This window comes from Tinamus guttatus, unplaced genomic scaffold, assembly GCF_059628265.1.
Source record: "Tinamus guttatus ecotype Peru unplaced genomic scaffold, ASM5962826v1 Tinamus_guttatus_pri_ptg000817l, whole genome shotgun sequence".
NCBI lineage: Eukaryota > Metazoa > Chordata > Aves > Tinamiformes > Tinamidae > Tinamus > Tinamus guttatus.
The window spans coordinates 266,665-276,729 of NW_028289351.1; the positions used below are offsets into that span (position 1 = coordinate 266,665).

General features: G+C 51.2%; 1 protein-coding gene across 1 annotated transcript; it reads right to left on the bottom strand.

Annotated features, from left to right (window-relative positions):
- Nucleotides 1-4,629: 4,629 nt before the first annotated feature.
- On the bottom strand, nt 4,630-9,911 carry LOC104575426 (ribonucleoside-diphosphate reductase large subunit; the record flags this gene model as incomplete). Its single annotated transcript, XM_088537593.1, is given in 10 exon segments — nt 4,630-4,899; nt 5,225-5,413; nt 6,231-6,326; nt 7,016-7,063; nt 7,065-7,126; nt 7,129-7,151; nt 7,856-7,932; nt 8,683-8,898; nt 9,760-9,818; nt 9,821-9,911. Coding segments are annotated over 10 exon segments (1,047 nt in total), but the record flags the coding sequence as incomplete, so codon positions are not given.
- Nucleotides 9,912-10,065: the final 154 nt, after the last annotated feature.

The following is a 10,065-nucleotide window of genomic DNA, read 5'->3' on the forward strand; positions in this document are numbered from 1 at the left end:
GCGCTCGTGCAGGGATGAGCGTTTGGGTCCTGCCCGGGAGGATCATTCCCTTTCAGGGCACCACCAGCATGTCCAGGCACTGAGGACTTGACTTGCACCCGTGTGCATGGATTTACAGAAACAGGAATGCACCGCGCTGTGCTCCGAGCATCGCCACATGGAGAGACCAAGGGGTTTAGTGCAAGGGACAGGCAGAAGGACTTGGCTTGCCCTTAGGCTTTGTTTACGACTTGAAATTTATGACTTTGTTCTTCCAGGCAGGACTACAAATTCTTCCTCTTCATCGCTTTTTTTCTGCCTGTTCTTACTGATCATCACAGCAAACTCCATCCTCATGCACACTGTGAGGATGGAGGAAATTCTCCGTTCCCCCTTGTACCTGCTGATCACTCTGCTGTTGATGGACAAACTCCACAATTCTGGCATGTTTGTGCTCAGGATGCTGCGTTTCCTCTTTGATCTCGGCCCCATCTCCCCGGGGGCTGCCCAACACAGATGTTCTTGCAGATGTTCTTCTTCATGCAGACTGCAGCCTCCTCCTCCTCATGGCTTTGGGCAGGTATGTAGCCAACCGCAACCCGCTGTGCAACATAGACATAACAACCAGAAAATACCAAGTTATCCCGGCTGCAGCGGAGAGGAGCAGCTCATCGGCCCAGAGCTGACCCCGGCATCCAAGGACCCCATCATCTGCGGTATGAGGACCAAGGAGATCAGGAAGCACCGGCTAAAACTGCTGAGGGAAGGAGCGGGTTTGGATCCCCTTTGCGTGGGTATCTGTGAGCAAGCAGAGGTAACGTCTCCCATGCAGACACTGCGCATCCTGCTCATCGCCATGGCAATGGAGCCCTGAACACCTCTTCTCAGGAAGAGTTCCATGACACCTGACAAGAGTTAATTGCAAGGTCAAGTCCAAGGAAAAGCAAACCGTTAAAAAGACCGTATGTGCCCCAATGAGCACTCCTAACTTCTCTGAACCAGCCAAGCACTGTCAAGCCTCAGAATTTCCCCTCCGCGCTCCGAGTGCCTCCTGGAAGAGTCCAACAGCCATCGACCCCCTGTGGCGCACAGTTCAAGATGGGGAATTCGGTGTGATGACCAAGGGACATGCCTGACATGTAGCACTGTTGCCTTTGGATGCTGTGTGTGTTGGGCTGCAAACATGCACACCAAGGACGCTCCACGCACACCAAGGACGCTCCACGCACAAGAGTGGGAAGATCCCGAGCAACGCGTGGAGTCTGCAAGCACGTGCATGCCCCACGGAGGCTGCTCCTCGCCCTCCTCGGGCACCCGAAGTTGGGGCTGGCGGTAAATACACAAGTATCGAGCACGGTTCTTGCAGACTTGCTGAGTTTCCTTTCCTGGTTACTGCATCGTGCAGCACAAAGTTCTGATTTCTTGGTCGGGCCAGCACTTTGGGACAGATTTGTCACTTGTTCATATCATCTTCCTCCAGGGCCCTCAGCCTTGCAGAGGAAATGGCTCTGGCCACCGAGCAGCACCAGGACCTGTCACTGATGCATGGAGCATCCTGCACGTCACCAGAAAAGCCCTTGAATTCTCCATATGCGAAGGGATTTTTTCCCCTTTTGAAACCCATGCTTTGATATTTTTAGTCTAACAAAATAAAAATCAATGCTGCAAAGACCAGCCAGAGCGCACCACATGCTGGAAACATCCACGTGGCTGCAGGACGATGCCCAAATCAGACAACCTGCAAAACAAAACAAAGCAAAACTAGGCAAAACTACAGCGTAACCCAGTGGGTGAAGCAGCACCGTTTGCACCGAGTCTCTGCACGGCTCTGGGCTGCTCCACCAGGATGGGGACCCCTCTGCCACCACGTCCCTCTCATGGGATGCTCCAGGCTCCAGCATCCCCAGCCCATCTCTTCTCCTGTTTTCTGCCTCCCTTGGCCAGCAGTTATCCCTGCTCCAAACCTCGTTTTCTGCCTCCCTTGGCCAGCAGTTATCCCTGCTCCAAACCTCCCTGCAGCCACGCACCTAAATCTGGGGTGAAACGAGGAAGTTTTGTGTCTAAAGAGCTGCACGGTCGTGCGGCACCGAGACGCAGGCCCTGGCTGAGCTGCAAAGCGAATACGAAGCAGAGGCAGCCCCACAGCAGTGGGTTTTTTTGCTTGTTACAGAATTAAGTTAAATGTCAGTGGAAAAATGTCGAGGCTCTGCTCAGGCTCCACACAGGCTCCAGGGAATTAGCACCTTCCTCCTAGCATAAATCCCTCTCATTTTTATGGAGCACAGATGAGCTTGGTGCCAGGACTGGGGGGAGTTGAAGCTGTTTTTCCTTATTTGCCATCTGATATTTCTTAACATGGTCTATAAAAAGTACGGAGAGCCCAATACGGTAAGAGAGAGAATTTTTAAAAAACAGGAGAGGATGTAGGAAAGAAGCGGAGGAGGAAGCACAAGCTCCCTGTTTCCTTGCTGCATTGCGGCTGCAGAGTTAAGGCTCTTGGTTACGCTTTATTGCTATAAATTAAGAAGCATCAGCTCAAAGGCACACGGAGGCGAAAAGGGGAAAAAGCACCAGGGCTGGTGGAGCTTGGAGTCACTGCGGGCTGAGCCCCGAACGGATTCCCAAGCAGTGGGAATAACCCCGGAGCTGGGAACGAGTGGGAAAGATGTCACCGTCACGGGGCCCCGTGAGCCCCCCTTCCCTCTCCCACCGCTCCAGGTCCATGAGGGGTCGACAGTCACCAGCTCCACGGCCAAAGCATCTAACCCGTTTTGGGGACTGAAAGCTCCATCCCCTGCAGCTCAGGGCTATTTCCTAGAGAGCAGCAGCACCTGCTGCCGCGCGTGGGGACAGCAAGGATGCAAGAGAGCGAAGCAGGGATTTAGCAGGATCACTCCCAAGGAAACAGTTCTCTTCCCTTCCGAAACCCGTTTTGAGGCCCGTGACTGTCCTGACTAGCGAGAGCAGCTCCGGGGCCAACGAAGCAGAGGCAGAAAAACCTGCTTCATCGTTAAGGCAAAAGCAGCTGTAGCAAGTGCAGGAGGCAGGAGATGATCCCAACAGCAGGCGAGACCAGGGCAGCAGTTAAAGCCAAATGCTGCACGGGGAGACGGCGGCTCCCAAGCGCATTTTCCGCGGAAGCAGCAGCGCTCGGAGCGGCTCTTTGCGGCTCCCATTGAGAGCCCAACACTTCTGCTCCGGGGCTTGTCACTTTGGAGCTTTCCCAGAATTTGTGCAGGAAAAGGCCGTGTCCCCTCAGCTCCGTTTCGGTGATTCTTGTTGGGAGGCACCGCTGCCGAGAGCAGTGACTAAACCCAACAGTCCCCCCTGGAAGCAAAGGGAGACACTTCCCAAGTTATTGTCAGTGCCTTTAAGAGCTTTGAGTGGGAGAAAAGAGAGCGAGTTGTGGACTCAAAACAGAACATGGTCCAAGCCACAGCTCGGGCAAAGCCACAGATTTGCTCTGTGATTTCCACCTACCTCCTTCGCATGTTACGGACAGACTTGCTGCATCCTCGACCCCTTCTTCGTATCTGCCTCAAGCCTCAGTCTTCCAAAGGATGCAAAGCCGGATACCTGCAGGCCGAGCACGGCTGCCCGGCTCGGGCACGTCGCTTCCCACGGCTCCGGCCTCCGGAGCCGGCTCCCGCACGGATCCGCGCGCAGGAGCTGCTGCCTCACAGGCAGGGCCCCTCCGCTCCATCAACAAAGCGCTTCCAAGACACCGTCCGCTCCTTTGGCATTCCACGTTTTATTGAGTTCGGCTGGATTAAGGGATGAGTTGTATGGTACATGAATTCAATAAATATTTAAGAACTGGGCGATGAAGCTCCACCGCGTTAGCGCGGGGAGTTTAGCGGAGAAGTAAAAACGCAGTTTTAAAAGACCAAATAACTAGCTGGGGTGGATCCAGGCAGCTCTGGAGGACGGCAGCGTGTGCAGCTCGGAGGGCTTCCTGGCCACGGGGCGCGAGGAAGCCCGTTATCAGCAAACTGACCCACAAATGTGGTTGTTTTTTAACATGGAATAAGACACTCGGCAGCGGTTCTGCCATTTCCTGCCCTGGGATGACAGGGGGTATTTCCACGCAGCGCAGGCGCGACGCTCTGCCCCAGCAGGCTGAACAAAGTCTGCAGGCGGCAGAAAACGAAGCCGCCGGTCTGCACCTCTGAAAGACCTTTTTGGAAGGGGAAGGAGGGGACAGAGAGGGCAAGAAATGGCAAGAAAATGTCAGAAGGGCCTCACTGGGATAACTACACACGCTCCGTCCTCTTAAGCCGAGCAGAAATTGCTCCTTTGCCAGGACAGGCAGTGTATCAAGAACATCTTCCTGCAGTCTCATCACGGCAAAGGAAACCCTATCAGTCAGGGCCACTTCTCCCTCTGAAGACAGGGCCACAGGCCTTGAGTGAATGAGGATTGCCCAGTGTCCCCGGGTGGATCTTTAAGGTAAGTGGCACTGACACTTCCCTGCCTGTGCAGGAGAGGTCCTACCCATAACACGAGCCCATACAGGAGCACCTACGTTTCCAGGAAGCCCAGCTACAAAAGCAATATACAAACTTCTTATGCACCCTATCCATACCTGTGTGCAACCCCAATTCATGGATGGGGAAGTCACAAAACACTACTGTGAGCAGTGCTCCTCCACATCCTGAAGTTAAACTAGACATATCTATCGTAGAAAGCATCGAGTGAGGCGGAGCGACCCTGCTGGCTCTGCAGGCTCATCCGTTAGGAGCCGCACATGAGGCACTCGTCCCGGTTCTCCAAGGAGCACACCATGGCTGCTTTATTCCTCTCCTTCTCCTCCTCTTTGGAAGCCTTCTCCCGCTCCCTGAGCTTCTCTTTGTTCAGGGTGAACTGGATGGGGTTGGCAGCTGGTTTTGTCCTCAGATAGTACATGCCAGTCTTCAGACCCTGCAGAGCAAGAGCATGAGCCAAAGAGCAGTTATCAGCTGGAGGCAGCAAACAAACACAGCCGAGTTCTGGACGTGGAGCCCGACCTCCCATAGCCTGAACCAACAGTCAGGATTAACGAGAGCAAGGCCAGAGGCATCCTCAGCTTTGCTGTTCAAGGAAAGGTATTTCATTAGTAACGCTGCTTCTTGGAAGAAAACAGATGTTTACCCTTCCAAGAATCAGAGAGAGCAACTTTTCATGAAAAAAATAAACAAACCAAACCGTACCCAGCCCCACTTGCTATCTGTTTTGAACAGGCTTCTCCCCGAGCCCTCCCAGGTACCTGCTTCCACCCGTAGAAGTGCATGCTGGTGAGTTTGCCGTAGTTGGGCTCTGCGATGTGGATGTTGAGAGACTGGCTCTGGTCAATGAAAGCTCCTCTGTCTGCTGCCATCTTGAGGATGGTTTTCTGGGAGATCTCCCACACGGTCTTATAGAGTTGCTTCAAATCATCAGGAATCTCAGGTATATTCTGGAAGGAAGGGGGAGAGTTTCCCAGTGCAAGGTGAGCAGTGTCTGCCCAAGCGCCCCCATTACAAAAACAGACTTCAGGACTGCTCAAGTTTCAGCTGCTGATGATTAGAATTAAGGCTTAGTGCAGCTGAGCTCTGACACAGAACCAGGCATTTCGTATCTGAGAGCATCTAAGCACAAGGAAACCTGAATATTCTGCACTCTGAATATTGCTGAAATATTCTGGGCTTATTCTGCGGAATTTGACAGGAGAAGCAGCATTCCAACAGGGCAATAACGTAAAACCTCACTGCTATTTAATACAAAACAAAAGCAATTCAGCTGCTGGAGCCCTGCGTTTTATTAGCAAGGGTCACTGCCAGCACCACCCTGGCACAGGAGCATGTCCAAATGCACAACAGAAACGACTCAGCCCACACAGAGGTTTCCCTGCACATCTTCTGGATCCACATATTGTACACTGGGCTCATGCTCCAAGCATGCTGCCTACCATGAAATTTCCCTGTTATATTCCCTAAGATAAACGGGCTCTACCCGTTTGCAGAAGTTGCAAATAGAGCAGAGCAGCTCGACTTGTATCTGGTCTAGTAGAAAAGCAGTTTCTATCAGAACAGTCTATTACATGGCAGGTCGTAAGGAATCAGTTACCCTGAGCTCTGACACATCCGTGTTTCTCATGGAAATGCTCCGCTCCGCTTCCCTGCTTTCCTCCCCACGCTGGCTGAGTCATGCCCGGAGCAGAGCTCCACGCACAGCTGAGCCCAGCCCGGCAGCCAGCGGGAATGCCGGGATTCTCCCGGGATTCTCCCGCGTACCTGGATAGAGCCATTGTGGGCGATGATTTGGTTCTTCATCTCCTCGTTCCACAGGCCGCGCTCGGTGAGGTCCTTCAACAAGTGGGGATTCACGACCTGCAGGGAATGAAGGGCGACGAGAGCACTGTATATGCTGCTAAACTATATGTACTTAAGCTGTATGTACAGCAAAAGAGGGTAACAGCACGAGAAGCTGCTGGCCACTCAGACAACATAAGGGGGAAGCACTTGGGCACCCAGCCTGGCACTAGACGGGTAAAACAGCAATGGGAGAAATTACTGGATATTATGAATAGTGACAGAGAGGTATATGGAACTCCCCTGCATGAGGAATGTCCAAAAAAAAAAGGGGAGCAAAGGTGCTGGCCTGTCTGACCGGCCCTGTGCATCTGTAAACCTTTCACACGGTGCCTTCACAGATTTGCTCTGTGCTTTATAGACAGGGCTTTTCTCAGGACCCTGCAAAGCAGCACTGTGCCTCCATTCACCTTCAACAGCATGCACAGCCCTTCCTTCATTAACTTCACTAATTGACATTAATCTAGCATGTATTCCTAGAGGCAATATCGAGGTCTCATAAAGGTCATTTCCAGAGAAAAGCAGCACTTTTAAAAACCCTTTTTCATATCCCAGGAGGGTCAGCACACAGTGCAGACACTCTGGTTAGATTTTTCCTTGGTGCTTTCGACCTCTGACATAACTTCTAACAGAACTGAGTGAACAGTGAAAAATCATGGGAGCAGGAATGCAGAAAAGCTCTTTGCTCTGCCTGCCTCAATGCTCACCTGAAACTCTCCCGAGAGGACCCTGCGTGTGTAGATGTTGCTGGTGTAGAGGCTCGATGGATTCGTTATTGCCCAGGATCTGAGCAGTTGAAGCAGTTGGCATTGGAGAAAGAGCAGGCTGTTTCTGACACCGTATCTAGCAAAGATAGTCAAGAGAAAGCTTCAGTCAACTGAGACAAGACAGAAAAGACACAGAAAAAACAGTTTATATACTGTCTGCAAAGAGCTATGAGGACCAGCAGCAAGAACTCCTTCTCACGAAGACAAAGTCATCATCAATTTTCCCAGATTCAGCTCATACACTCATAAATCTCACCTACATTTTTTTCCTCAAGGTGACCTAAAAAACTTCAGACTATCTACTGAGGAAAAGGAAGTTCAACTGATCTTGCAATATGGGTCAACATGGAAGTATAACTCAGTCTTTGAAAATTTTATCTTTAACCAAAGGCTTTGCAAAGTTATTTAATCACGGGAAAGGGTGCACGAGGGAAAGAAAAATAAAAAGGGGGTACACAGCTCTGCAGCATTCAAGTGAAAACGCAAGGAAGAGCCAGTGAAGAGCTCAGGACCCTCCCTATGCTAGACAGAAAACAGATGGACCAAATCTGAAAGTCAAATCCGTACAAATGGGTGGGCTCTCTGTGGGCTGTAAGAACATAAACCAAATAAAGTCATCCACAGAACAAACATGTTTGAAGAAAATTCTACTGAAAAAATAAAATAAGCAGGGCCCCTGCTATGCTCGCTCTGTATTTTGCCTTCAGGCAATCAGAAAACATGTCATCACAAGAAAATGGAATTTGCATCTGATCCAAACCGTGTGGAACTACTACTCACTTGGCGATCTTCTCCTTCAGCGCTCTCCAGTCCCAGAGCTCGGAGGGGGTGACATTCCACATGTCATACTGAAGAATCTGGGCAACACAAGAGTTGCCCAGGTCAGACCAAGCACCCTTTCTCTCCCCATTCCATATATCACATCCTAAATTGAGCTATTATCACTATTAACTATTCACTACAGCTCAGCCTCAACTAAGCTCCTGTATCATAACCTTACAAACACTCAGTAACTGGCTCAGCCAGCACAGGCTGAATGTTGCTTTTATTTTTCCTTTGCAGGGCAATTTAGGTCGTGCATCTCCTACTGCCTTGGAGAAGAGAAGGCTGAGAGGGGACCTGAGCAGTGTCTAGAAGTACCTCAAGGGAGGCAGTGAGGAGGATGGGGCGGCCTCTTTACACTGGTGGCCACCGACAGAACTAGAGGAAACGGCCCCAAACTGAAACACCAAAAGTTCCACAGGAACTTAAGGAAAAATTTCCTGACAGTGAGGGTGCCAGAGCACTGGAACAGGCTGCCCAGAGAGGTTGTGGAGTCTCCTTCTCTGGAGATCTTCAAACCCGCTTGGACGCAGTCCTGTGCCACGTGCTCTAGGTGACCCTGTGTGTGCAGGGGTTGGACTGGATGATCCCTAGAGGTCCCTTCCAACCTTGAGCATTCCAAGATTCTATGATTCTATGAAAAAGCCAAATGGTGGAGCAATGCTGCAATATTACCAGCTTGAGGCGTTGCAGTCTTCCTTTCTCCCTGTATCAAGGATCGGGTACAGTAATATTAACTGCTTTAACGGTGTTGGTCCTGCCACATGGCAGCTCCTGGTACTCACTCCTTTGCTGACAGGAGAACCCTCATATGTTTCATAGGGCCCTTGTTCCTGGGCAAGCTCACAGCTGGCTTCCAGAGCACCGTAATAGATGGTCTCGAAGATCTGCTGGTTCAGGCGCTGGGCCTCGGGGCTCTCGAAGGGGAATCTCATGAGGATGAAGGCGTCTGCCAGGCCCTGCACGCCGATGCCGATGGGCCGGTGGCGCCGGTTGGAGCGCTCAGCCTGCACGGAGGTCAGGGAGAGAGGAGTTAATGTCAGCGGAGCCAAGAATCACGGAATGGAGTAGGTCTGAAGGGACCTCTGGGAGGAATTGTCACCTCTCCCCCTGCTGTCATTTTACTGACCATTCACTCCATTGCATTAACTCAGTTTTCAACTCAGCTCCCCAGAGTTTGCTGTTTGGTAGGGCAGGAGTTTGAAGACCTAGATTAAGTCTGTTAGGAGTGAACACTGACTTTAAATGCTCGGTTTGACACATAAAAAGGAGCCTGATTTAGAAACAAACACTAAGCACTTCCTGAAAACTAAGTCTCTGAAGACCTTTAACACGTTGCTTTGGGCTTTTGCTCCTTTCCTGCTCCAGACCCAGTCTCAGCATTCGGTTCTGCTCTTGGTCTTGCAAGACAACAAACCCTGCTCCATTCTACAGTCACTATCCCCTGTGTACACCTTCCTCTTAGAAAGCTGGCCCTGCAGCCAGCCCAGAACACATCAAACAACACGTGAGACCTGAGCTGCATCTTCTGGAGATCTCCCAGTTCTGCTTTTCTAGTGCATTCTAGTGCTCTTCCGTGCTTATGGAAATCAAGCAAATGAAAAACTGCTACCTCAGAACCATCTCGAAGAAGGCTCCAAAACGCTTCACAACAGCTTCCCTCTGGGCTGGGGCTGAGCAAGTCACTAGAAACAGATGACATCTGCAGCCAAGTAGCTGATAGAGCTCCCAACTACCTTCCAAAATGGTTTTAACAAAAACCCTCTGGCACCTGCTGAAGACTGAGCCACATTGCTATAGAACAGCTACTCGTCACCAACCTTTTGGCCCGTTTTTGGCCCCACTCCAGCTCAGCACAGCACCCACCTCAGGCACAGGTAGTAGTTGATGTCGATGATTTTGTTCAGGTTTCGGACGATGACTTGGTGACCTCGGCCAGCTTCTTGAAGTCGTACGTGTGCTCCGAAGTGACGTACATATTCAGGGCTATAGAAGCCAAATTGCAGACTGCGACCTGCGGGAGGGAGGGAGAGGCCCATGAGACAGCACCCCATGCAAACACACAACCCCGGCCCGGGCCCTGTCCAAACTGTATGGAAACAGAGTGGAAAACAAAGCAAGCTGCAAGGCTGGAGAAAACCACTATGCTCATTTCGACTTTGCAGCTC